The sequence below is a fragment of the Penicillium brevicompactum genome (genome assembly GCF_028827555.1).
Source record: "Penicillium brevicompactum strain IBT 35665 chromosome Unknown utg000005l_segment0_segment0, whole genome shotgun sequence".
NCBI classification, from domain to species: Eukaryota; Fungi; Ascomycota; class Eurotiomycetes; order Eurotiales; family Aspergillaceae; genus Penicillium; species Penicillium brevicompactum.
In genome coordinates, this window is record NW_026623208.1 from 5,630,154 (window position 1) to 5,657,618 (window position 27,465).

Here is a 27,465-nt window from a genome sequence, read left to right on the forward strand (position 1 = left end):
ATTTAATGAGATTCAGTATAGACCTTTTTGATTTTTCTTGACTGTGAACTTTCATATCTCTGAGCATCAATCTGATAGAAACACAACGACATGTAAAATTTTAGCTTCCTGCCAGCAGGATTTGGATGTAACATGACATTAAAATCATTCCAACACCTTGACCCAAGAAAGTTAAGGTTCGTCAGTAAAAAGTGAACGCCAGCCAAGATAGGAGATCTCGTTATTCCATAATTTGAAAGAAAATGGAGCTTGGAGCATGGAACATAGGGAATAAGGGGCAATGTAGCCAGTGTGGCATATCAGGTAGTACAGGAACGTGGGTATCATATGGTACAACTGATGGAAACAAGGAGAAATCGGATAAAAATCAGTGGATCGACGGAATATGCAGTTGGAAGTAGAATACCAGCATCAGCCTCTGCGCGCACGACGACCCATATACCGAGGCCGTCTAGCAGCATCGTCATGGGATATCATTTCCGAACGGGGTCTGACAACAGGCGCCTCCGCCAAGTCTGGTGTCTCGGCACGGGGTATTTCAACCCCATTTGCGGCCTCGAAAGCCAGACGGGAGGAAGGGCGAGGCTCCTTCGAGTGCTCAGGCTTGTCGGTTGAGTCGGAGATCTTGCCCTTCATCCAACCGATGATTCCGAGGGAGCTTCGGCGCTTGTGGTCAGAGCCATGGGATGTAGAAGGGCGACCAGAGGCATTCGGTGGGTCATTATGATCGGCTATTCTTGGTTCTGTGGAGGACTGCGGGAGGCCTCTGGGGAATGTGGGTTGGTCTTCGCTGAAGATTTGAAGGCTGGAGTATAGCTCGTTGGGGTTTGTGTAGAGCTGAGATGTAGGTCTTTGAGCTCTACCGCCCATCGTTCGAGTTTTGGGAATAATGGGGGATGGGGCTCCGTCTTCATCATCTTCAAAGTCATTGAGGATTGGAGAAGCTTGGAGAGGACGGGGATGATTGGTGGAGCGACTGAAGAAGGGAGGACGGAAGCTGAGACGTCGGCGGGGCTCTGGGTCAGCTTCGGGAACAGGGTTTGCCTCGGAAACTTCGAGTGGTTGTTCCAGAATGTCGAGGGTGGTCATATCAAGAGTTGGGATACCAGGAGAATCGGGCTCGGTTGGGTTCGATGCGATGCTGTCTACATCATCGAAAGCGGTTGGGCTGACGACCTTGCGCGGAGTTCTATCAGTCTGCTGCAGTTGGGGACTGGCTGCGCGAGCCATTTCTTTGCGAGACCGCGGGCCTTGATGCGCAGCGGCGATCCAGTCCTGCGGTGTCAATGGCGGGGAAGCGTCGCGTTCAGTGGGCTGCGGCTCGGGGGTCATGGCTTTTGGTACATTGCGAACGCGATGGATTGTGGGTGTAGAAATTTGGTTGACGGTAGCTTGATGCAGGTCTCCGAATGTTGAGATGGCCGGATTGTTAGGGCTTCCGGGGCCAAGTAGCTCGCTTGCCTTGGAAGACACAGTGTTGAATGTGGGCAACATGGTGTGAGACTCGGCCTTACCGCCAGGGCGTGTGGTATCACTGTAGTTGGTTTGCATACTGTCTGTGACCTCGCTGTTGAAACTGCGTCTGCTTGCGATCTCCTCGGCCGAGTGGGGACGGTTGATTGGTTTAGCAGTGAAGAACGGATCTTGGTCATTGCGGAATCTCTTTTGAGCTTCAATGCTTCCGTTTGAGCCGTTCGAGCCATTGGAGCGGTTGGTGCCGACCACGTATGCTGTGCTCATAGTGTCAGGGGTGGGGGAAGGGTGATTCCACCGAACAGGGACGCATCCAAGCGTCCGCGCCCACGAGGTTTCTGAGAGTATAGATCTGCAGCAAGACTTGTAAGACCGGATGTTGAGGGAGCCCACGAGGCTCGATTTCTCCGTCGTGTGATGATGGTCTCATTGATGTCCTCTCGGGATTGCATCCACCGATCGATCTGGTCTTCTTTGCTCTCTTCCTTTTCGGTGGGACGAACATAGCTGTCCATGCTGCCCGTGGTTGACAATGCCTTCCGAACAGGAATGTCGAGACAGTCGAGGTCGTCCCATTTCGTAGGTGTGTCGAATGTGTTTAACTCACTGCATTCGCTAAGAACGCTCAGTCTGGGAGATTCAGGTTCCAATGTGTCGTTCATGGTGTGGAAGCTTTCAGACTTTGCCAGTTCACTCACGGCGGAGCGTGAATCATTGGTTTGTGGCTCGTAAAGACCTCGCAAGGTCGCAGTACTCTTGTCATCCACTCGCAAAAACGAAGGCGCTTTTGATAGTTTCCGTAGCTCTGACGATGTCTGACGATGAGCCACGTTCATGACACTGGAGTTTCTCGAGCCGCGTCTGGAAGATGTTCTCTCCGGAATCTCAACCATTGTGTGAGCTTTGGGCGTCAAAATGTCGGAACCATCTGCAGTCATAGGGCGCGACATCGACATCTTCGAGGTTCGCCCGCCATTTTCCAGTACATCAATCTTCGTTTCCAGCTGACAGATAAGGTCGACTGCCTCCACAACGGCCTGGTCTCTGTTTTTGAAGTCACTGCTGAGCTGTTTATTCGCTTCACGCAGCATTCGGTTTTCGTTCGCCACGCCCCGAAGCTCTTTGACTTCCGCCTCGAGTTGATCCATGTAGGCGAGTTGTTCTTCCATTTCAGCCATCCGCCCCAACTTCTGCTCGAGAATCTTCATCTGCTGCGTGCGGTGAAACACCTCAAGCTTCAGGTCAAAGTTGAGCTTATTCATTTTCGAAACATACTGCAGACTAGTTAGTTCTGTTTCAAACGATGAACATTGGCACACTCACATTATCCATTTCGCGCATTCCCATCTCTTTCGGTTTCCTCTGACCGGCAGAGAGGGCGTCATTAACTTTACGTGCTTTTTCGGATGCGGTATCGTCGTGCACTCGGACAGTCTCAGGTGTCCGGGGAGCACTATTATCCAAGTCTTCGGAGATATTTCCTCTGGATCCGCGGTGGGCGCGCTGTTCCTTGAGAAGATCCTGCAGGAGTGCAGATGAGGGATTAACAAGTGTAGGTGTGCTTGGTTCCGGTGTGTCTAAATCATACGAGGTCAATATTCGGCCTGATGATACGAATCTGGCAAACATACCATATGAGCGGTTTGGCGTCCTAGTCCCAGGGTGAGCCGGTGACTGATCTCTCAGCCACGAGCCCTCAGCACTGACTGGAGGTGGAGTAAACATATTAGGCCGTCCTTTGACGCGGGACAGCGACGGGTGTTCTGGGCGGTCCGAGGAGTCTGGTAAAGGGATGAATTGTAAGCTCAATGATGTGTTGTGGGAGTGCGAGTCAAGTCAATCGGACACTGGAAGATTTGACTTACTTGAGAGACGAGGTTTGGAGGAAAGACTGCGCTTAGGTGCAGTATTAGAATGATATACAGGAGGTTGAGAGTGCGAAGGAGCAGGCTGACCAGCAGCCGAACTCCTTTGAATTTTCTCATGCATTATGGCTGCAGGCATCATCTTCACCTGCGCATAATTGACGTGCCGAATACAACCCCCGGTTGCCAATTTGGGCGCGGCCCACCTGCGTCCTGGTCAATCAGTGGACACTGCGACAACAATTTCCTGCACAGTCCACCAGCCACATCGGAGGTTTAAAGAATGGAGTCCGGACGATAGACGGACGGTCGCCAATTGGATAGGCGCCAGACAATGTATTGGATGATCAGATTCTGGCGGGTGCTAAGCAGCTGGCGCGATGCGAGGGGTGCAGATGTGTTGCAGGCGGGGAGCAATCAGAGAGCCAAATTGGCTGAGCCTGTGGGGGGACGAGGGGCTAAGGAAGGTTTAGAGGCAATAGAGCTGGATCAAGGCACAGGTAGACTCCAGTTCTGGAAGATTCAAGGGTGAGAGAAGAAGTCACCCGAAGCGAGGGGATGTCGCAAACGGATTGTGATGAGTCGAGCTAGCAAAGGCTGTAAAAAAAATAGGACCCACTCGCATCTTATGTCCTCTTTTTTGTTTTGAATTGCCGAAGCCCTTCAGGAATGTATAGAAGAATGAAAAGCTGAGAAGAAGAAAGTTGAAGTCTTGGATTCCCAGCCCTCCTGGATTCACAACTTTCGCTAATTGGGTCGTGGGGGCCCTTGCTCGGTTTCAGCTGAGGTACCAAGGAGTACCTGGTTGGTCCCCATCTTTAGGTGGATGTCTGGGTACCTAGGGGGTACTATTCTTATGCCTTCTTGGGGAAGTTCGATTCAATCTCTCTTCCTCCCCATACGTGAGATGTCAGGGCAGTCCGTTAATTGGCTTCGAGAGGTACGAAAATTCAGTCGAATTGTCAACCCAACCGCCTCTGTCAACTTGAGATCATATCAATTTTAGTTGGCCCTTCAGTTGTAAACTACGTCAGAATTAATCTAATGCAACCCAATCATGTACGGATCTTCCGATCTCCATGAAATCTTTGGGTCCATATGGCCGTCTCCACAACGGATTTACAATCCACATCTGCGACTTTTGTTCTATCATTTTCTCCATTCTTACATGTCGCATGCTCGGCCCTCTCCAGCTGACATGATTTCTCCGATCCTCCAATCAGTCAGGCCGACATAATCCGCTGTGTCTCATGCAGCCTTATACTTCGCGCCGTCAGACTCTTTTTCCAGAAGAAATTCTCCAGATCATAAATATTTACGTCACACGTGGCGAATCAGATTCATCATATTCTTGCATAAAGTTGAGCGACCTGTATACTCCGTAGTCATGGACGAGCGCAGCTCAGAGTCCAAAGTTCACCCAAACACCATCATTTGCGTCTCGCCTCTCCAGACCAGACACGCATTTCCTTGGCCCGGTCATGAGCAGCCCGGAATACTAGAATGAGTTCATTTAGTGATATCCCTCAGCATGGGAGGAGTAGAACCCACATTGCCGCTCGGTCTCGTCTAGTCCACGAAGGAAATCAACGCCATCGCCAACCGCTCCACGCGAGTTGTGTGCGTGGTCGGCTATTTCTGCTGCTCGTTTCTTGAATGTCTGCCACCTTGTCAGCCAAAATGTCTTGCATCCCATGGCTTAGGCCACATACGTCAGTTAGAACATCAACCATCTCTTCCTCTTCAAACAATTCCAGAATCCGTTCGCTGAGATTGTAGAAATGCGGCGCTAAGGCCCGAAGATCAAGTGTGCGGGGATCAGCCTTCAGCGCATTCATGACACGCTCGGAGAGAGCATCGGGCATATCGAGCGTGACAAGACGTGAGGTTCCCAATCTCGCTCTGTGACAGCCATGTCAATAGGAGTCATCAAGGGCCAATTGATGGTGACCTACCCGATCGACAGCATTTCACCCAGCCATAGTGGGAGGTCAATACGCGTGCCGGCTTTGATCTGAGGCGGTGTCAGTGAAGAGCGAGTTTTCAGCACGGTCGGGGACGAACGTCTTCACCTGCGTTGCCTTCCAGAATGCCCAGGCCGGGCACTTCGAGCTCAAATGTACATGGCAGTTTCTGGGATCCAGGTGTCAGCATTCGTTGAGAATCAGTGCAGATGCTATTTTTGTGCTTGACATACTTGGGAGTCGGTCAAGATGGAGTCAATATCATAGTAGGACATGGTGACACGTCAAACCATTCATGCTTGTCGATCGCAAGGTTCTGAGATACGGCGCGTCGATACCGGCCCGTGGTCACGTGCTATGTTAAGGCGGGACGAACCGGTAGACTCCACTTTTCACCAGGGCCGAGGATGCTCTCGACAAACTACTCTGTACCCACGGAGTACGCCTGGACTCTACCGTTCACAAGCTGAACCCTTGGAGACATCTCGTTGATATTAAGTGTAGCCTTGATTTGCATCCATGCCCAGGTTGACCATGGTGTGAGACCTTATCAGACTTCTTCTCCTGCTACTGCACTTCTGCCTTTTGTTTTTGTTTTTGGGTGTTTGTTCTTATGCTCTTCATTCGTGTTACAGGGTCTTCTTGCTCGCCGTTTGTCGGCTTGTGTTTCATGGAGAGATGAACCGAACGATTCCCGAACCAGCCATTCGAGTACAATTATATAAATGTCCACGAGCGGACTCAGCCCTGTTCATGCAGGCGCCTCTTGGCCCGTTTACTTGGCTACAAGGTTCTTATCGTCATCTCCAAGGGTTTGGTTGAGTAATATCGAGCTTTGGTCATCTGAAAACCTGATACGAAGAATGTCTAACAGTGTGTGGGGAGCCTGCATACATACATCCTCTCCCCGCATTTCCTGAGTTTGGGCCACCCGCCTGTTATAGGGCCCTAGAGGGATGATTGTGGCTCGTGTTCAATAAAGTGAGAATGAGGAGCAGTTGGAAACAACCGGACATGTTGAGATCGAAGGATCCCCCCTGCAACGGTCACAATAGCGCAACAGGTACGAAGTACTGTGCTCCGTACTCCGTACTTCGTAGTTACTTTGTACAAGGTACATACTCACCGTATGTATTCCGTATCTGTGCACCGATCGACCCAGACTGATTGTAGATGGCCCTGGAGCAAAGAGGCTTGTCCGCAAGATTATTCAGTGGGTTGGGATTGGTCTGGTCTGCGCTAGAGAACGTATGTGTCGAGGTCATGCGACCACTTCAACCACTTCGAGTCTCTCTGGTTGTGCTGTTCATTGGGCGGGTATATGCAAGGCAAACTGGGAAGAAGGCGAAAGACGATAGCAGATAAGCATGATTGGTGTAGATGGTTAAAGGGTTAGATGCAGGTTGCCGGGAAGCGTGAGAGAGTAGTTCTTATAGATCAAGTAGGACGCCAAGCCCTCTAGAACAGAGTGGAGAGGCCAATCCTGGAAGTGCATCGACTGGTCCGAGACATTAAGAGACGCAATGGCCCCTTTTGTGGCGTCGGTTTTACTTGTTTTGACTTGCTTTTTTAATTTCTTAAAACTACTCCGTACCGGAGTACGGACTAGTATTTGGAGTTGGGTCAATTGGGTTAATTTTAGGCATTCCGCCTGGGGGCAGGCAAACTTCCAAAATTAGGACGTGTGACAACTACTACTCTACGCCGTACTATCCAGTTCCTTTCTCCATGTTTCTCAGCTCTTTCGTCCCTGCATCCCTCATTTCACTTCCTTTGTCTGTCATCCCTGTCACTCGATCATTCTGGTTTAACCTGGTCTGGATGGAGACTCGGTGCCCAACTATATAATGGCCTACAATGCCGTTGCTCAACTCGACCACGAAGTGGCTTCGAACTCTTCCGCTTCTGCATCACGCAGCCCCTCGCCCGCCGGGCATGCATTTGAACAGCTGCCGCTTGATACTGATCACATCGGGGGAGGAAGCCACCTACAACCTGCCAAAACCGCCGACAGTTTTGGCTTAGAATCTATGATCCGCTCTATGACTTCGAATAGCTACGATATGGTGGAGGACGATGACTACGACGCTGATCACCGGCGATCCGACAGCCTTCGCCGCGTGCCTCCCCCTCAACACCGCGGTCGCGCGACAATACTCTCCACTCGAATCTCCGCTCCCAAGCGCACACAGCGAGGCTTCCGTGCCTCTGAGCCACCCGATCCCGGATCTGCAGTCGATACAAGGCGCGTATATTGGCAATGTTGAGAGATTAGAACAGAGCGCGGAGCAACTGAGCTCGTGTTCTGCTGACATTGGGAGTGAGATTCGTCGGCTGGATCAGGAGCAGAAGCAGCGCTCATGCAGCTCCGCGGCTAATTCTGTTGTCCTCCGCAACGGTGCGTTCTCACCGACCGGGACCATTTCCTCCGCCCATGGGTCCAACGTTTCCCCTGCACGCCTGCGCTCCGTTTCGGGGGCATCGCATCTTGCCCAAGTCTCGGAGCCCACACACCACGAACATCACGAGATTGATGAATTCCCCGGACACCCCGCCCTCCCACCCCCACATTCTCCTTTCAACCCACAAAGCGATTATTATTACGACCAGTATGTTCCACAAGGCATTCCTGCCGAGGCGGAGCTAGAGCGACGGGCCTCGGTCGCGTCAGTCGATACTTTCCAGCAGGCGCGCACTTTGTTCAACGATTTCGATGGCGTACATTTCACACCGCTGGAGCGTGGGGTATCCGGTCGACAGGTCCCCTTGGACCGTCCGCCACTTGCCCGCAACCAGGAGTCATACAAAGAGCCAAGGATGGGAGAGGACATGGTGTACTATCCCGCTCCAGTTCCTCGCATGTTGAACCTCCCCCCCGAAGCTGTCTCGCAGGACCAATATTGACCGCGACAAACGTCGAACGCAAATTGCCGGTGCCATCGCCGCCGAGGATAGAAAACCCACCGTCCCTGCTGAGCAGCAAAGCCCAAGCAGCAGCCAGAACGAGAAGCGCAAATCCACAGTGCCACCGCATTTGCGCGCAAGTGTGTTCTTTGAACAACCGAGTTCGTCCCTCCACGTTCAGATGAAGCAAAATTCTGCGGTTGCAACCCTGGAGAGTATTTTGGACGCATCCGCCAATGCACCTGTCTCAGCTTTCACCGATCACCCTTACGCCGGCCATCTCGCGTCTCAGGCGAACAAGTCTAAACATAAGAGTTCGAATTCCCGGGCCACTCTTGGTCAGCCCACCAGTGCCAGCGACGAAGTCGAGAACGACGATGCTGTGACCGTGCACCATCAATCGGAAGCGGGGCCTGGGAACCAACATGACCGTGACCATGACCACGGTCACGAGTCGGGAAGCACGGGGTCGGAGACTGACGAGCAATTGTCAGAAACTCACGACGAAGATGAGGAGGAACTGGACTACGTCAGCCCACCAAACACTTTGCTCGCCGAGCTGGAGTTGCGAAAGCATGAATTGAAACACCGACGCCGCACCGCAGTCCCTGTACCATTCCAAGGCATGCAGACTACGTTGCTTCAGATGGACGAGAAGGCCCAGCAGCAAAGTGACAAACGGCGACTGCGTCCGATTGCCTTGGCCTGGGAAAGCCGAGACGACGACGAAGACGTTCCTCTAGGAATGCTTTACCAGAACCAAGGGGCTCCCCACCCGGAGGATCGCCCGTTGGGTTTGATGGAGAAGCGACAACAGGAAGAAAACGAGCCACTGAGCTCGCGCAGGGCTAGGCTGCGGGGTGAACCCATTCCGCAGCCGCAGCCACGCCCTACCACAGTCGATATGGGCCGTCCCCCAGACTCGGCTCCAGATCCAGCTGCGGATAGTGGGGACGAGATCGAGACAATGGCCGAGCGCCTCCAGCGATTGAAAGGGCATACTCGATCGGAGAGCGTGTTCGCCAGTGAGCTAATGGCTGAGATCGATACCCGGGCTGGCATCGTGCCCACAATCACCCAGACGGCACCAGAAATCAACGAAGAAGAAACGCTAGCCCAGCGCCGCAGCCGTCTCCAGAAAGAAGCCGCTACCACGCTCGAGCCCCCTAAGCCACGGGTACGAAGAAGCATGGCTGCGCTCACGCAAGGCCGCCCCTCTCATCTCGCTCACCAACCTTCGCATGATTTCTTGGCCCAGCGACCCGTTACTATGTCTCAATACGGGCACCGTATGTCCATGCAGCATTTCCCTTCAAATGCAGGATACCCGATGGCGACCGGCTACCCAATGGGGCAGCAATATGGTTACCCAGTTATGCACCCGTCCGGCTATCCCAATAACCCTGCCATGATGGGCATGTCAATGGGCCACAACCCTAACATGGCCCGGCACTCAGTTGCCCAACTTGAACCCGATGTGATCGACCGATGGAGACAGAGCATCCGTTGAGTCATCTCGCTTCTTTCCCTTGTTATCTTCTATGTTTTGCATAGCATATGGTCGTTCTGAGCGTGCTATTTTGATTCGAAGGATATCCATGTAGAATATTTGTATTGATTTTATAGAAAGGATTGCATTCTCACACCATTAATAGACTCAATTGAAGTATAAAAGTGATGTAAGTAGCCGTCAAGTATGTGACGCGATATTGTAGATGGGCCCAGAACTACACGCGAGGCGGAGAGACAGTGTAACCCGTTTGAGCCGTTACCTCCACTTGGTTCTTTGCTTTTTAGAAATGCTTTGATATCATTGCTTTAACCACCCACCGAGTCTGAGGTTGACAAAAAAAGAGAAACGAGAAAAGAAAAAGCGAAGTGAAGTGAAACAACCGTTGATGCTCAAAGCGGCTCACAGCCCCCACGGTCCTGTTATTTCTGGTATGTGAGACGGGCCTCTTTGTCGACACCCCTCCGCAGTTGACGACAACTGCAATGGACCATCACGCCCCCTCATAATTTCCTCGGCAAACCCTGGCGCTGCGAGGACTGCATATTAGCGCAAAAAATGGCGCCGTCAACTGTCTTTTCCTACTGGCGCCGAGACCATCGGCGCTCGTCAGCATCACCAGCTACGTTGGCCACGTCCTCACCATCCTCAAAAGGGGGAAACGGAACACCGATAAGCAGTCCGCCACAAATACCGGAGATCGTCGGTACCCCCAAGTTGACCACCACCTTCAGCGGTCGCCCCTCCCACGATGAATCTTCCTCAATCGACTCGCCGCTGGAGCTCGACGCCTCGAAGCTGAACATTAGCTCATCAGCAGCGCCTCTTTCCTCTTCTCTCACGCTCGCCGTACCCACACCAGCATATGACAAAGGCAACCGCCCTCACTCGAGTCCCGGCGACTGCGAGGGAGAACACTCCACATCCCAATTGAACAACCCACAAACACCGAGCGTTGGTCTGCACTCCGATCAAGGGGACGGGGAGTCGAACCACAAATCCAGCTCGCCTTTCAGACGTTCCTTTGGAAAACAGAAACGTTCGCCGACTGCGGCAGCGGGATCGGGCCATTTCCGATTCAGGACCTCCCCAGAGGATTCGCCAGCAGATAAGCAAAGCATGCCGAAGGACTTCAAGGTGGAAAGCAGCGCTACGGCTATGAAGCGCGCCGGAGATCGCGATGCGTCTGGGGAGCAGTCACATCATAAGTCAGGCAAAGCCATGCTTCATCTCTTGAACCCGATGTCTCTACTTGCGCGCAGACGATCCGCTCAGATTGTCAACTCCCGCGCAGAAGACGTCAAAATCACAAACCGCAATGTCCCAGCTATGCCAGATGATTATGATCCTCGCATCCGTGGTAAAATCATTCATGACTTCTCAGCACCTCGACCTCGTCGGAATGTTTCCGCCACTCGGCCAGAGTCTACTGCACAATATACGTCGAGCTCGCAAATGCCTAGTAACCCACACAGGTCTTCCTGGAATGACCAGAGCAGACCACAGAGTGATCGTTCACCTGTCTTCAAGGAACACTTCGAGGATCAGAATGTTCTACAGCCTGAAAATAAGGGATATCTCCAGTCCTCTCTATTGACAAGTCAACACCAACCTGGCCAAGAAAATTCTTTGCCGGTTTTTGCCAGAAATTTACCTTCTCACCTACCTGAACAAAACAACGAACCTTCACCGCATGCAGAGCAGCCTGAGCCTGAGGTGATGGAGGTATCAAGCGTTCCGGAACCAAAACCTGAGGCAGATACAGAACATCAGGATCAAGATACCATTCCCCACGCCCCATACAACTCCTCGGGTCTACCAAGGCATCTCAAGAGCAATGCTTCTCGCTTTAGCTTTGATATGAGTGGAGTGGAATCCTCCACACAGGAGAAAATGCTGGAAGAGAAACACAAGGCCAAAGAGGCTTGTCGCAAAGTGGAAGATGGGTACTTTGATGACTTTGATGACGACTTTGACAACGATATGCTGGATGATTTGGATGGTCTCGAGGAAAAGATTCCGGGTGTCAACGTGGACGCAGATGATGATGACTACGATTATTCTTCCATTTCCGCCAATATAAACGATGCAGCGAAGTCGTGGGCTATACCGGGGCTGTCGCCTGTAGTCGCGAGCCCAATCACACCTGCGCCGCCAAATCAAACTAATACCTCATACTTTGAACCTGTTGCACCAGTGAATGAAACCATCCCATTGGAGAACGAGCAACCTGGCCAAGAACAGGACCTTGTTTCTTCTACAACCACACCGCAGACACAGGCAGCTGCCAATCAACACTCGCAAGTTCTTGACGATGATGACGAACTCTACTTCGACGATGGCGAGTTTGGAGATCTTGATATCAACGATGAAACTGGAGAGTTTGATGAGAACATTTTCGACGACGTGACAAGCCATCTATACGATCGAAAAACGGTCAATGCTCCTGCAGCACCTCCCGCTGATGACCGCATCCATGGCGATAACTCGCCAGGGAGGGAGAGCTTTACGGCCGAACCGGGAGATCATGGGCTGAAGCATATGACTAGTGTAGCCAGTGATCATCGGGCCGTTGGCTCTATCAAACGTGGTCCCCTTGGTGAGCCAATACCGAACATGGGCCCTTCCCGTGCCCATGGCGGCGTGCTCACTGAACAAAACTTGGATCTTCTGCACAATGCCCTAGCATTCGCGGCCAGCGAATTTAACCAGGGTGGGCGCTTTGATCGAACTTTTAGCACAAGCGAACGATCCCAAGGACAAGACAGCGCAGGCCAGGCATCACAGACTCTGGATGCGCAACCGGGCTTGGTCTCCGACGAAAGCCGAGTCAGCCAATCCGCGGATCACATGGGGTTCGAAGATGTTTTGGACGATGGCCTGTACGATGACTTCGATGACTCGTATTTTGATGATGCTATTGTTGCCGCTGCCAACGCAGAAGCTCTCGAGAACGACGACGATGGGTTCTACGGTCAGGAGTTCGGCTTTTACGCGCATGCAGACAACAGCGACAGCTCCGAACTGACCAATGGAGGTTATTTTGGCCCTCGGCGCGTTGAAGGCATCACACGCAACCACAGTAGCAGTCGAAAGTTCCAAGAGCCTAGCCTGACACCCATCACTGAACGCAGTGAGTGGAGCACTCGGAACTCCATGATCTCGCTGAAGGCCCACGGAGCTACCCACGGAGCTACCCACCCCAACTCAGCCTTGGCAAGCCCCGGCCTAGCCCAACTTGTCGACATGGGTAATCTCGATGATGAAATGTCACTTAGCGCACTCATGAAACTACGACGAGGAGCTTGGGGTGGCAGCAATGGCAGTCTGCGCAGCAGTGCTGGTAGCCCACCGCAGACGATGTCTCCATCTCACCGTACAAGCTTCACTGGTGCTGAGGCTAGTCCGACTGTCGCTGACGCGAAGCTTTCCTTTCCTGACGAAGGGCCTACGAGTGTCGGATACTTCCGTGATGACGGCCATTCACGTACGGCATCCCCGCTGCCCGGGCGAAATGCCGATCTCCCGACCAGCGGAATCACCAGGCCGACAGCTGCCACCGATCTCAGCCAAGTGCCGGTCGCTGGAAGCGAACGTCTGAACGTTTTGTAGCATGATTTGAATCTCCTACTTAGCCATTTTCTGATGTTTCATATCTTGCATATGTTCTTGTTTCTTTTTTACGGCGACTTCGCATTTTCACGCTGTCATGTATACCCAACTGTCGTTTCTATGTGTATCAAATACTTGCTTTGTCCATTGACTGCTATAGATGTTAATATAATTGGACTCGTATATAGTGAACGCAGATTTCCACAGCTTCAAACAGGCTCAAACAGGCTCAGACAGGCCTCAACAGACTCCAACCAGACTGAGACATGCTCCGAGATCTATGAATAATGGGAAACCCCTTTAGTGCAATTGGGCCGAAAATTCCCGCAGAGAACCCGAAATGCTTTAGCCGGGCTGAGGAGGTGTGGCTCGTTCGGGCGCTTCCAAGGCTACGTCGGCTGTGACTCGGGCTGACTCAGCGCACCAGCCTCATTCCCTGCTCTGCCGCGAGAGCCGTCATTCTCGGCAGCTTTCCTTTTGCGCTCTTCTCATCTCTCTCCTCTCCCCACATTTTCTTTTTTCCATCTAGAGAGTTTTAGCTCTCTGATGTGTTCCGATTCTATACAGGTGCTACGGCAAAACTAGTCGACACCTGTCTCGTCACCTAATTCGTACGTCTACCTTACCGATCCTTTCCTAGGACTTCCGGTGTCCTCGGCAGAGATATAACAACCTGGCAATATCAGGCTGACATCATTGAACTACAGCAAATCGACCCTTAGACGTCTGATTTTGGTCTTCAGATCAACGAACTAGTGTCCCATCTTTCCATCCATTCTTCTCATAATCAACCCGAACTTCGTTGGACTTTGTATCCACGAAAAATCCCGCAATGTTTAGAAACACTGCCTCCAAGGCCACCCACAGCGGTATGCTGCGCGGTGTGACCTCCACAACCCGCCGCTCTATTCACCTCGCCACAAGTGCTCGCAGCGCCTCAAAACGCTCCGGCTTCAGCATGAGCACCCGCCGGCCTCTTGCTGTCGTCGACCGCGCTTTCAACGGCGTCCGGTCCTACGCGGCTTCTCAGGGAGTGGTAAGCATTAGCATCCTATAATACATCAGCTTTAATCCAATTCGGGTTCCTGCTGAGAGAGCACTGGGCATTCGACTGACGCGACGGCGCATTTGCGCTTTCACTTATAGGACCCCAACGACTCCTTCCTCACTGGCAGCACTGCCAACTATGTCGATGAGATGTACGTCGCATGGAAGAAGGACCCCTCAAGTGTCCACATCTCGTGGCAGACTTACTTCAAGAACATGGAAGATGGCAACATGCCCATCTCCCAGGCTTTCACTCCTCCTCCCACTCTCGTCCCTACCCCTACCGGTGGTGTTCCCCAGGACATGCCCGGTGCCGGTCTTGACAGTGGCGCGGATGTGACCAACCACTTGAAGGTTCAGCTGCTCTGCCGTGCCTACCAGGCCCGTGGTCACCACAAGGCCAAGATCGACCCTCTCGGTATCCGTGGAGAGGCCGAGGCCTTCGGGTACGACAAGCCCAAGGAGCTCGAGCTGGACCACTACGGTTTCACCGAGCGTGACCTGGACCAGGAGTTTGCTCTTGGACCCGGTATCTTGCCCCGTTTCATCACCGACAGCCGCAAGAAGATGACCCTTCGCGAGATCATCGATGCCTGCGAGAAGATCTACTGTGGCTCCTACGGTGTTGAGTACATTCACATCCCCGATCGCAAGCCTTGCGAGTGGATCCGTGACCGATTCGAGATCCCCCAGCCCTACAACTACTCGGTTGACGACAAGCGTCGCATCCTCGACCGTTTGATCTGGTCTTCCAGCTTCGAGTCTTTCCTCGCTACCAAGTTCCCTAACGACAAGCGTTTCGGTCTCGAGGGTTGCGAGACTCTGGTCCCCGGTATGAAGGCCCTGATTGACCGCAGTGTCGACTACGGCATCAAGGACATCGTCATCGGTATGCCTCACCGTGGTCGTCTCAACGTTCTGTCCAACGTTGTCCGCAAGCCCAACGAGTCCATCTTCAGTGAGTTTGCTGGCTCCACCGAGCCCTCCGACGAGGGTTCCGGTGATGTCAAGTACCACTTGGGTATGAACTTCGAGCGTCCCACTCCTTCCGGAAAGCGCGTGCAGCTGTCTCTGGTTGCCAACCCCTCCCACTTGGAGGCTGAGGACCCCGTCGTCCTCGGAAAGACCCGTGCCATCCAGCACTACAACAACGACGAGACCCACTACGACTCCGCCATGGGTGTTCTGCTGCACGGTGACGCCGCCTTTGCTGCCCAGGGTGTTGTCTACGAGACCATGGGATTCCACTCCCTTCCCGCCTACTCCACCGGTGGTACCATTCACCTTGTTGTGAACAACCAGATTGGTTTCACCACCGATCCCCGTTACTCGCGTTCCACCCCGTACTGCTCTGACATCGCCAAGTCCATCGACGCTCCCGTTTTCCACGTGAACGCCGATGACGTTGAGGCTGTCAACTACGTTTGCCAGGTCGCTGCCGACTGGCGTGCCGAGTTCAAGCGTGACGTTGTCATTGACATGGTCTGCTACCGTAAGCAGGGTCACAACGAGACCGACCAGCCTTCCTTCACCCAGCCTCTCATGTACAAGCGCATCGCTGAGCAGAAGGCTCAGCTCGACAAGTACGTTGAGAAGCTGATTGCTGAGGGCACCTTCACCAAGGAGGACATCGATGAGCACAAGAAGTGGGTCTGGGGAATGCTCGGCGACAGCTTCGACCGCAGCAAGGACTACCAGCCCACCGGTAAGGAGTGGCTCACCTCTGCCTGGAACAACTTCAAGTCTCCCAAGGAGCTTGCCACCGAGGTCCTGCCTCACCTTCCCACCGCTGTCGGCGAGAAGTCCCTCCAGCACATCGCTGACAAGGTCAGCGGCTCCGGTGCCCCTGATGGCTTCGAGCTCCACCGTAACCTCAAGCGTATCTTGAGCGGTCGCAAGAAGGCCGTTGGTGAGGGTAAGAACATTGACTGGGCTACCGCTGAGGCTCTTGCCTTCGGTTCCCTCGTCGACGAGGGTTACCACGTCCGTATCTCCGGACAGGATGTTGAGCGTGGTACCTTCTCTCAACGCCACGCTGTTCTGCACGACCAGCAGACTGAGCGCACCTACACTCCCCTGAAGCACATCAGTGACAAGCAGGGTAGCTTCGTCATCTCTAACTCCTCCCTGAGTGAGTTCGGTTGGTAAGTTTGAAAACAACCTTTTCGCTGTCATGACGCTAATTTATTTTTAGTCTCGGATTCGAGTACGGTTACTCTCTGACCTCCCCCAACGCTCTTGTCATGTGGGAGGCTCAGTTCGGTGACTTCGCCAACAACGCTCAGTGTATCATTGACCAGTTCATCGCTTCCGGTGAATCTAAGTGGCTGCAGCGTTCCGGTCTGGTTGTCTCTCTGCCCCACGGTTACGATGGCCAGGGCCCTGAGCACTCTTCTGGACGTATGGAGCGCTGGCTCCAGCTTTGCAACGAGGAGCCCCGCGTGTACCCCTCTGCTGACAAGCTCGACCGCCAGCACCAGGACTGCAACATGCAGATTGCTTGCATGACCACCCCTGCCAACCTGTTCCACATGCTGCGTCGCCAGATCCACCGCCAGTTCCGCAAGCCCCTGGTGATCTTCTTCTCCAAGTCGCTTCTGCGTCACCCCATCGCTCGCTCCGATATTGAGGCTCTGAGCGGTGACTCTCACTTCCAGTGGATCATCCCCGATGAGGGCCACGGTACCACCATCGATGCTCCCGAGAAGATCGAGCGTGTCGTCCTTTGCTCAGGCCAGGTCTACGCTGCCCTGATGAAGCACCGTGAGGCCAACGGTATCCGCAACACTGCCATCACCCGTGTTGAGCAGCTGCACCCCTTCCCCTGGGCTCAGCTCAAGGAGAACCTTGACAGCTACCCCAACGCCAAGAACATCGTCTGGTGTCAGGAGGAGCCCCTCAACGCCGGTGCCTGGTCTTACGCCCAGCCCCGCATTGAGAGCTTGCTGAACGCCACCGAGCACCACAACCGCCGCCACGTCCTCTACGCCGGTCGTGCTGGCAGCGCCTCCGTCGCCACCGGTCTCAAGGCCGTCCACCTTAAGGAGGAGCAGGAGTTCCTGGAAGATGCTTTCTCCATCCACCAGGAGCGCCTCAAGGGCGAGTAAATGTGCATCTAGCACACTGACTCGACCATTTTTTGTCGAAGATGTATCTGCCATCTCCCCCGGACACTTGCATTAAGTTGGGTTTCTTATATTCATCGGCTCTCTTAGAAGCTAGCGTCTAATCCCTGTTGTACCACCCCCTTTTTTTGTATTCATTTGAGTTTGTGTTTATCAACGTGTTCTGGGTTCATAGCCTAGCCTTGGATGAAGTTCGGGGACCTTGTCTTTATCTAGAACCGTCTTATATGTAAAATACAAAGAATTGTTGATTTGTGCAAGCCATGTTCAATTGTGTAGATTATTTCTTGGTCTCTACTCACCTGTCCTCTCTTGATCTTTAGAAGTCTTTCATGATGTACCACGCCGAAAGTTTAGTTACCTCTTCGCCTGCTATTTTTTTTATGCTGCCTTGCCAATTGTATTTGTGTTCCAAAGCGATGATACCGAGTATATGACCAAGTAGCAAGCTACATTAGTATAGAAAAACAGAGGCTTGAGAAATGACGTACTTTCATCCTGCATTATTCAGCGCATGTATGCCTCACATTCCTGGCGGCAATCTCACCTGATCCGATCACTCTTTCTCCGCACTCAAACTTGCTAACAGTACTTGCGTCCACGTCGTTTCCCTTTAGTTGCTAGACGAGGTATTGACTCTTGTGCATGGTCTGAGGCTACATCCAAACACCATTGTCGTTTCTGATCCCATTGAATCACACCCAATCTGGGCTCGGCCCTCTCCATTCCTCCAACGGCGCAGCAGCTCCAGCTCCCACTCCCACTCCCGACTCTACCCTTCACCATGTCCGCCGTCTCCGCGTCAGCCATGAACCCCCAGGGCCAGGGAAGTCGACAATCAGCCCGCCAAACGCGAACCAACCCCTCTCGGACTTCAAAAACCGTTGGACGGTCGTCCTTCGCGTTCGGCCGCGGCTCGACTACTGAAATTCCTGAATCATCCCCTGCACCCCACGGTTTCTATCCTGCTCTAACGCATTTCACTGATGCTATTACCGCGCTTCCACGCGAGTTCCGTCGTCACAACTCTTTACTCAAGGAAGTTGATGCAAAAGCGTGGGCCTTGGAGGAAAATTTACTCCAACTACTTCAACTTTCTTCCGAGTCACAGCCTGTTCCTCACCCTCCTCACCCGGCCCCCATCGCCGGGGGTGTGGTTCGTGAGGATGTTCTGCCAAAGGTAATAAATGCCCCAAAAACATTTCTTTTAAATGGTTCTAACGTCTTCGCAGGAACTCCCTCAGTCCCCGGAATCCGCCGAAAGCAAAAGTCGCCGGCTCCTTTTTGATCGCGTACGACAAAGCCTCTCCGACCTGATGATGACCGCAGACGAGAAGAATCACGTTATCTCAAACGCGAATGAAGAGCTAGACCGCCAGGTCATTCGCTTGGATACGGTTTTCCCATACATCGCGGGCGAGATTAGCGAGGAAGCTCGTCTGGGCAGTCTGACGCACTGGGCATACTCCAACAAGAGTGCCGCCAAGGCAGCGACCAACGAGCGTCCACGCCGGGAAGCAGTCGCACACAGGCAAGATTTATCGCATGTGCTTCACGAAGCTGAAGCCGCCAGCCGCAGCGAGGCGCGCCGTGATGCTGTCATGGCACGGAAGCAACGTCGGGCACATGTTGACGCAGACTATGAGGAGACTCGGGGTTCTGGTGCGCGCAAGACCGCCAATGGCAAAGCACGGGGCGGTGATCACGCCGACCCGAACGCTGCTCCCAAGCGTCGCAAGGTGGAGCGACCACCGTTGCCGGTGGACGTCAGTGTCCCAATGGAACGAACTGCTAGCGGCGCTACCAGCCAACGCGCTGCGAACAAAGACACAGCGGAAAAGAAGCGCACTCGCGCGCCGAACCCGACTGCCGCTGCGCGCAAGAAGTATGCTCCAGTCTCCACCTCTCACCGTCACTTTCAACTAACTCTTTCTACCCTAGGGCTAATGCTTCCAATGCTGGATCGCCCGTTCTGGCTCCATCCCCTCTGGTTGGCACATTCAACGCTCCTCGTGGTGCCGCCAGTCCAGGGCCCAGTAATTCGAGACCGCAATCTTCACGTGCCCAGCAAAATGCGGGCGTAACAAGCAACGCGCGCGCCCGGCCATCGTCTTCGGCCTCAAACCGCCCTAACAGCAGTATGCCATCTCAATCAGCTTCCCCGGACCTCTTCATTAACTATATCCCCCGCACAGACAAACTCAACGACCCCAGATCTACACCCCGGGACGGACCCGTCAAGAATGAACTTGTCAACCACGAGACACATCGTGAATATGATGACTATCATTCCAGAACCTCCGTTCCAGCAGGCTCCAAGCGTGAGGATCTGGATCGGAAGGCTGGTTCTGTCGAGGCCGACACCTCCAAGGGCCGTAATTCGAAGACATCTACCCCGGTGCTTTCGGCATTTGCAGAGCCAGGACCGCGTGCCCGGCCCACGCGAAGCCAGGACCCGTCCACCAAACGCACTCAGAAGAAACCCATTCCCCAGCCCACAATACCCTCTGACGACGAATCACTCCACGAGGGTGACGACGAAGACGAAGAGGGTGAGCCACGATACTGCTATTGTAATGAGATCAGTTTCGGAGAGATGGTCGCTTGTGATAACGATGCCTGTCCACGTGAATGGTTCCACCTGTCGTGTGTCGGGTTGACGAAACCACCTGGAAAGAACGGTATGTTTGGTCCTCGTCGACATGTCGCGATCATACTAACACGTCCCAGTTAAATGGTACTGCAATGAGTGCAAGGACAACATGCGAAGGAGTCGCAATGGGCGGTGATCAACGATATAGACACGGTCCTCTCACTTCATACACAACACTAGCGTTAATGCCTCACGCCTTTTATCATTATGTCTCTCATGTCTGACATGACCAAATGTATGGTCCAAAGCTTCTCATTTCCCACACAGCTATGCCAGATAGCATGTACAATAACAAGCCTGCCTTTTCTACAAAACACGCCTCAATCTATCCACAAGCCCATTCCCTTCGCCGGCTCCCCGCCTTTGAGCCTGCCCAGACGCCTCCATCCCAGAAGCCGTAGCAACCTCCCCTTCCATCCTCCGCCTCAAATCCTCATACCGTTCCCTCTCCCCAGACCCAGAAGGCCCAGCCCTACGCTCCTGCTCCCCAACCACCCACGCCGGAACCCTGAACCCGGAGCTCCCGCTCGACAGCCCAGGTAGTAACTCCGCACGCCACGCCACGCCAACAGTCCACCCCACCGCAGCCGGAAGTAGCATAGCCGGGAACTGCGAGAGCGCCAGTTGCGACGCGACGATGTACGTAGTCGATTTATCAGAGAGGAGAAGTGTCAAGCTCGGAGTCCGCTTCGAATGCCCTTCCGCACCGTCATTTGCGTCTGCGTCTGCGCCCGCATCCTTTGAAGAACTAGTCCCAACGCTGTATCGGAATGTATACGGAATTGTGGCGTGGTACTGTGCCAGCAGAGCGAAGATGATCGACGTTGGGCCGGAGGGAAGGTAATTCAAGTTATTGAACGAGACAGGGCGAAGGATTGTAAGCAAGAGCGGTGGAAGTAGAGACGTGTATGGTAATGTAGTGAGGATGAAAGTCTAGCATTGTCATCAGTATTGCAAGTTTCTCAGTATTCTCAATTCTCAAATCGCATGTAAACGAACCGCCATCTTCCGCTTTCCCCATGCACGCTCGACGACTCGCATATGGTAAGCTAGCATTGCGGCGAAGAGGGCTTCGGTGGAATTCGCGAACCCGACTTGCCATGCTAGCGCGCGCCAGAATTGGGCATATGGCCAGAAGTGAGGTGAGATGTGGATTACGGCCAGGTACTTGATGTCGAAGATTGAGAGAACGACGGCTGAGGCGATTGTGTATATTAAGAGGACTTTGGTGATAGGTGTGTTCGTTAGGCCGGAGGTGAGCATTTTGGCCTCTGGTGTTGGAAGTGGTGTTTCGTTCAGGTTCAGGTTGAGGGGCCAGTTGGCAAAGTGGGTTTGAACAAGTCCGGGGAAGTTCGGCATGCCGACTGTTTTGGCTACGTAATCTCAGATCTACACATGTGCAGCCGTGGAAGGATAGAAAGTCTTTGGATTGTCCATGTATTTCTTTGTTAATGCCAATTATATGATGATTTTTAGACGGCCAGTGCAGCAGCTTCCTGGGTCTGTTTGCTTAATTCTGTCTGGTATTGGGCGGTTGCAACTTCCAGAGCATGAAGCGTCGGTCCTAGAAGTTGGTTGACAACCTTCTCGCCACCTTCAACGCCTTCTAGGTTGACACGTAGCTTTCGTCCAGTGCTCTCGTACACTTCACGAGCGTGCTTCTTGAGTCGATCGACTTCGACTTTGCGTTCGGCCTCGGCGTCATTGGCGACGGCCTTGATGCGCTCCATTGCTCGCTGGAGAGACTCTGCGAGCGATGCGACTTCGCCGGCACGATCGGGGTCTCCGGAGAGGAATGCCTGCCAGAACTGGTGGAGGAATTCAGTGGTAGTAGCGTGTGTCAAGGTCAATCGGTCAAAGAGTGCGATGGATAGGCCTTGTGTTTCCGATGTCGTCTTCTCATTCATTTGAGCACGGCGGTCGCGCACAGCCTCGAGTATTTGACCGAGTGCATCGTGGAGGGCAGCGGATGACCCAACAGGTCGGTTGATGGCAGGTGCGTCTTCCATTTCTTCATCTTCATCATCGCCAGGGTCGACGAGTTTGCCGAGTTGAGTATTTCCTTGCGATGGGAGGTTCTGCGTGATCTCTGCGCGGAGCAATTGCAAAATCTGATCTGGATCTTTCTGCTCAACTTGCTTGGTTTGGTCCCCTTCCTGGCCGTGAGCGAAGAAACGACTTTGGTCGCGTATGTTCAGCGTAATGCGGCTTTGCTCTTCGTCGCCGCGCAGATCTTGCAGCTGTAATTTTTTCCAATCTTCTTCGTTGAGGCCTATAGGGGCACTTGCGTCGCCATCGGCAGGTGCAACGTTGGCCATGATTTTCTCACTCAGGCTGTTCAAAGTGCGGATGATAGGTACTTTATCCATCCCCGAGGGTCTCATGTCAAGATCAGGTCGGTTTCCGCGACGCTGGCTGTTATTCCCTTCATTACCAGCCAAGTCCAAGAAGCTGTGAATATTCGAGTCCCTGCCCGGTCCGGACCCCTCGTCGTTTCGAAGGTATTTGTCCAAAACGACATCGGTCGCATCTGCTTCGGAGATACGCTCTCCGCGCAGCTTTTTAAACAGTCGACTCTGGAAGAACCGAGACCAAAACTGCTGCTCACTCAGCTTCGGCACATTCTCATCGTACACGCGCTTGACCAGAGGGTGCTGCGTGAAAATGAGCTGAATCTGCTCTTTGCTGATATTCAATCGCGTCACGTTGTCTTCAACCCGAGGCTTGAGCGATGACAAAACATTGTATGAGCCGCGGGTCTGGCCCTGCTCAATGGCATGGGCTCGCAGAAGGTGCAGTCGCGTTGACCAGAACTGGGACACGAATGCACCGGACGATAAAGCCTCTGGTTTTGTATGTAGACCCTCGAAAAACATCTTCTGCAGATTCGCATCGGATCTCAATAGCGATTGCTGCAGCTCCACATCGCCTCGTAGTTTCTTCTCATCGTCTAGTGGGTTCGTAGCGGTCCCCGCAGATGTCACGGCATTTGCAATCGCCATCGCCGCCGACAGCTCGGGTCCTCCACTAGGCGCCGGCGTCTGGGAGGGTGTGGCTGACTTGGCAGAGTTGACCCGAGCACTGAGCGTGTCCTTGATTATATCGGCTTGAGCTCGGGCGTCCGCGCCAGCTGTGAACTGGAAGGTGTATGCCTCGGGGGCAGTTCCTGGAGGCGCATCTGGGGCCAGTGCGAAGATTTTGAGCATGACCTTTGGGTTTCCGGCGGGGGTCTGCTGCAGGTCTGGTAGAGGATTAGCAAGAGCTGTATCGAGGGCTAGGAGGACTGCATACTGGTGATACTGGTGACGGTAATAGTGATTGTTTTCGCCGCACCTGCAGCGGTCGGATTCCATGAGACCGAGCGCTCGTCCGCAGAGATGGCTAGGGTGCCATCTTTCTTTTTGTAAGAGGCCGCGCCGCTCGGAGGTGACATGGTCGCGTGTGTTGGCAGCTTCCACTGTCCTGAGAGGCGACGACGAAACCACCCATCGGGAGACTTATTTCCCCAAAGGCGAGGGCTGGCGAAGATCCAAAACCTTCGTGACAAGTAGAATGCAGAGAGGTGATAATGAGAAGATGCGGCTCATCTGAGCATTGTCACATGATCGATGCCAAGCGTCACCCGGAAGCCAAGCCCTAAGTTGGGCTATCGAGTGCACTTGTATATTGCGAACGACGGAAGTTGAAAGCTGGATCAAAGGTCGTTATTAACATTGCTACAGCTTAAATATTACAAGTATCGGGATAAAAGTTTTACAGAAGGTGGGAGTAAATAACTAAGAGTAGAGTGATATAAAGCAAGTAGATACAGGAACGCCAGTAATGTGAGCAAACCGACCTAAGACTGAAAGAGATAGCAAAAAAATCAAGAGTCACGATCGCAATGACACCGCTGAAAGATGCCAGATGCTATGCAAAACCAAAAGACAAAACGCGACCGAGAGCACGAACCCGAAGCCATAAGCCAGAATGCCGTATTCGTAAACCATGTTGCGCGCCGCCATGCATAGACCGGATATCATCATTCGTAAAGCAAAAAAAGATGAGCAAAAATAAACCACCCAAAAAAAGAAACGCAAGTAATGCAAAAATCAAGGGTATCGGCAAAGAGAAAAAAAGATCCAGCGGGCACGCTTTTCTCAAGATAGAACGCTGATGCAGATCATTTTTTGAACATGTAGTGGCCATAGAGGCCACCGACATCGCCAACCACCATGGGAATCTTACGCGATCCCCACCAGCGGGCGCCCATCTTCCAGTAGCGGGCGCCATCATCGAGCGGCTCATTAGGCATAGAAGCCGGGTCGCGAACGTACCAGCCGCGGCGGCCCAGGTCACGCACGGTCCAACCGACCGAAACGCGCTGGGTCTTCGCCCGCTCGCGCAGAGGGGTGATGATCTTGTCGCTGAATTCGACAACCTGAAGCGGGTAGCTCTGGTTTGCGAGGAGAAGACAAGTGCTCGTATTGAAAATGGCTCCAATGGTCATCTGCGGGACCTTGGCGAGGTCGAGGTAGCAGAGGGTGCTAGGGGTGTTGATCTCCTCTCCCGTGGCGGGGTTGCGGTAGCTGGCGAAGAACGAGTTGACGTCCGTCACGGACAGGTCGGCGGAGCTGAGGCCAAGTTCCTCCAGATGCTTGGTTAGGGGGACCAAGAATGGGACGTGGTCAGAGGTAACCTTGGCTCCTCCAAGGTTCAGGGACCGCAGGGTGCTGGGAAGCTTGGGGAGCAGGGCGGACACATCAGTCTCCTCCAATAGACGGAATCGGGTTGGGTCAGTCATAAGATTGAGGTAGACGAGGGATTCGTTGACAGAGGGGTGGTTGGTCAGGAACTCAACCAGCGCGCAGGGGCGAAGACGGGTGCACCGGGACAAGCTCAGGTGGGAGATGCGAGCAGTCTCAGGGATAGCGGCAAGAGCGGAGTCGTTCACTTGAGTGTGAGTGAGGTCGAGGTGGGTCAAGTTGACAAGTCGCGAGAGAAGATAGTCGAACATGGGGGCAGGGATGGTGCTGCACTCGTGAAGCGAAAGCCGTTTCAGGCTGGGCAGGGTCATGGGCAACACGGGCCCACCGACCAGGGCTTCCTGGAAGACTGCAGAGAAGGCCTGAGTCGAGCAGCCGCAGAAATCCACCGCGCGCAGGTTCGGCAGTCCCATAAACAACTTCCTAATGACTTCCGCGCTAATGTCACCTTCCAGATGTTCCTGGAGCAGACATTCCTTCAGGTTGGGGAGGAGTTCCAGGCATTGCAAGAGCGTCTTGGAGGTCAAGTTCTGGATTTCGGAGTTCATCTGCTTGGTGCGACCCAGACCAACAGAGGTGAAGTGCGAGAAATCCAGGCGGCGAACGAGTGTGCCGAGAGCGGGATACTGGGACATGTGGTTGAGTGCCTTCGAGAAAATGATGGAGTGGGGGAAGGTCATGTTTCTGTACAAGACGCCCAGGGTCGCTGCGTGCAAAGTGTGGGAGGTCAAAAGGCACGAGACCAGATCCACGTTTCGGGGCGTGTAGCCATTAGGTGGAAGATCCAGCGCGAGGTTAGAAATGATTTGGTCTATGAAAGTTAGCTATGCGGGAGCAGAGCGGGAAAGGCTCGTCTTACCGAGGACCTCTGGGGGAAGCTTCTCCAAAGGTGAAGTGCCAGGAGGAGTCTGCATCACCTCCTCTACCGGAGGCTCAGGGACTGGAAGAGTCTTGGGGGTCTCATCGTGGGATTCCCACGCCCAACCCTTTGCCTGGGCCGCACCTAGCCCACGCAGATCACTGTAGCTGCGGCTCAAGCTCTTGCCGCCCAGCCGAATCTGCTTCCAGCCCAGAAATCCACCGCACGGGCAGCAGAAATCCGGGGCCTGCATCCCAGGACGCTCGAGTTTGCGCTCTTGATTTTCTTGAGGCGGCGGAGATGGGGCTTCGTGGGTGTCAACGAAGGATTGCGCAATTCCTGAGTCAAGTCATGTCAGCCCTATTCAAAATCTGCTGGATACACGCGGTACACACCGTCTTCTGTGTCCTCTTTGACGGAGCCGAAGGATGGACGACGCTGACTACTCGATCTGGACCCGTCGGGGGTGCTGCAGGGAGAGGGGGAGGAGTCGCGTGAGTGAAAGTGATCACCACAGGGGATTGAAGAGAGTCGCGGGAAGGCCGGCTTCTGGGGGGCAGTCACGGAGGCCATGTTGAAAGAGCAGCGGCCCTCTATAAAGGGCCCGAGGTGTACGACTAGTCGGCAGGTACCTTGGAGCAGCCCACACAAGACACAAAAAAAGTCTATCGAATTTTAATATAGAGGTCCAGATTCCCACGGTGCAGGGGAAAAAAGATCGGGTTCGGTCAATAGAAAGGAGTTGTTCGACCGAGTGGAAGGAGATTTAGGGCTCCCTCCCAGAGGGGCCGGCGGGGGAAAAAAAAAAAAGGCGAAGCTGTTAGTCACGGAAACGGGTTTGTTGCACAACGCCTACACGAGGTAGACACTTTGGTACGGAGGTGTCTTTCGGAGTAGTCTGGCTATGGCTTGAAGTGTTTCAGTTGTGGTTAGAGTAGTTGAATGAGCGAAGTTGAGTCAAAGAGGCAAAACTGCATGGGTCATGGCCACATGGGGGCAAATCTCTCTTATTTTGATTTTACTTTATTTCCCCGACGCAGTACTTCTTCTATTATCATCAAATATTTGAATATTGAAAAAGTAATAAGAAAATAATTAAACTATTTAACTACTTTCTGTTTTTCACTAGCCCTCCCATTTTTATATATAGAATTGTGCAACAGCCCGGATCTAACATCTAAACTGATTAAGTTCGCGAGCTACCCCTGCAGACCCCGGTGCTTTTTTCTGCATATGGACGTCACTGGCCGCATCCGGGGTTCTTTAGGGACTTTGGAGACTTTGGTTTAAATACGAGTCGAGTACAAAATCAGTGATATTATTGATCACACTTCATACTGGAACCAGAGTGCTGGTACAGAATACGGAGTGACTTTACCAAATTCTTTGTGGATATGGCTACCGTTTTACACTCCGAGACTTTAATTTCTATGACATAATTGCCCCCAATTTGGTCACTTTAGTATGCCAATCTACCCACTGTCCATTGCTTATTATCCTCTCAACCAAATTGACAGGTCAGCAGATATGGATTCCGAAGTATCCGCATACCCCAGACACGGTTCTTGTTACCTAACTATATGCCCAAACCATGCAGCTTGCACCCTCCCCATCCGCTCTAATTCGTCTCTAATTCGTCTCTTAGAGCTGATCATGCGGGGGCAGACGCGCCATTACCTAATGGAAACTCAAATCCCAGTCACATGAC

General features: G+C 53.1%; 8 protein-coding genes across 8 annotated transcripts; 4 read left to right on the plus strand and 4 right to left on the minus strand.

Annotated features, from left to right (window-relative positions):
* Window positions 1–411: 411 nt before the first annotated feature.
* On the minus strand, window positions 412–5,577 carry N7506_008008 (GINS complex; the record flags this gene model as incomplete). Its single annotated transcript, XM_056957301.1, has 10 exons — window positions 412–1,730; window positions 1,772–2,747; window positions 2,797–3,254; window positions 3,339–3,544; window positions 4,794–4,836; window positions 4,890–4,998; window positions 5,051–5,240; window positions 5,294–5,345; window positions 5,411–5,471; window positions 5,536–5,577. 10 exons carry the CDS (start codon window positions 5,575–5,577, stop codon window positions 412–414), a joined length of 3,456 nt encoding a protein of 1,151 aa, XP_056811635.1.
* A 1,572-nt stretch (window positions 5,578–7,149) lies between these two features.
* N7506_008009 (uncharacterized protein) lies at window positions 7,150–9,716 on the plus strand (the record flags this gene model as incomplete). The annotated part of the gene is made up of 3 exons (XM_056957302.1): window positions 7,150–7,315; window positions 7,359–8,136; window positions 8,195–9,716. The coding sequence occupies 3 exons, from the start codon at window positions 7,150–7,152 to the stop codon at window positions 9,714–9,716; spliced, it is 2,466 nt and encodes an 821-aa protein (XP_056811636.1).
* A 558-nt stretch (window positions 9,717–10,274) lies between these two features.
* Window positions 10,275–13,328, plus strand: N7506_008010 (uncharacterized protein; the record flags this gene model as incomplete). The annotated part of the gene is made up of 1 exon (XM_056957303.1): window positions 10,275–13,328. One exon carries the CDS (start codon window positions 10,275–10,277, stop codon window positions 13,326–13,328), a length of 3,054 nt encoding a protein of 1,017 aa, XP_056811637.1.
* An 832-nt stretch (window positions 13,329–14,160) lies between these two features.
* Window positions 14,161–17,482, plus strand: kgd1 (alpha-ketoglutarate dehydrogenase KGD1; the record flags this gene model as incomplete). The annotated part of the gene is made up of 3 exons (XM_056957304.1): window positions 14,161–14,364; window positions 14,475–16,519; window positions 16,570–17,482. 3 exons carry the CDS (start codon window positions 14,161–14,163, stop codon window positions 17,480–17,482), a joined length of 3,162 nt encoding a protein of 1,053 aa, XP_056811638.1.
* Window positions 17,483–18,284: 802 nt separating this feature from the next.
* N7506_008012 (putative PHD finger domain protein (Ing1)) lies at window positions 18,285–20,234 on the plus strand (the record flags this gene model as incomplete). Its single annotated transcript, XM_056957305.1, has 3 exons — window positions 18,285–18,656; window positions 18,733–19,385; window positions 19,442–20,234. 3 exons carry the CDS (start codon window positions 18,285–18,287, stop codon window positions 20,232–20,234), a joined length of 1,818 nt encoding a protein of 605 aa, XP_056811639.1.
* Window positions 20,235–20,459: 225 nt separating this feature from the next.
* Window positions 20,460–21,512, minus strand: dscB (the record flags this gene model as incomplete). Its single annotated transcript, XM_056957306.1, has 2 exons — window positions 20,460–21,086; window positions 21,153–21,512. 2 exons carry the CDS (start codon window positions 21,510–21,512, stop codon window positions 20,460–20,462), a joined length of 987 nt encoding a protein of 328 aa, XP_056811640.1.
* Window positions 21,513–21,625: 113 nt separating this feature from the next.
* N7506_008014 (TFIIH subunit TFB1 family protein) lies at window positions 21,626–23,586 on the minus strand (the record flags this gene model as incomplete). The annotated part of the gene is made up of 2 exons (XM_056957307.1): window positions 21,626–23,394; window positions 23,445–23,586. The coding sequence occupies 2 exons, from the start codon at window positions 23,584–23,586 to the stop codon at window positions 21,626–21,628; spliced, it is 1,911 nt and encodes a 636-aa protein (XP_056811641.1).
* Window positions 23,587–24,315: 729 nt separating this feature from the next.
* Window positions 24,316–26,330, minus strand: N7506_008015 (Leucine Rich Repeat domain protein; the record flags this gene model as incomplete). The annotated part of the gene is made up of 3 exons (XM_056957308.1): window positions 24,316–25,709; window positions 25,758–26,096; window positions 26,153–26,330. 3 exons carry the CDS (start codon window positions 26,328–26,330, stop codon window positions 24,316–24,318), a joined length of 1,911 nt encoding a protein of 636 aa, XP_056811642.1.
* Window positions 26,331–27,465: the final 1,135 nt, after the last annotated feature.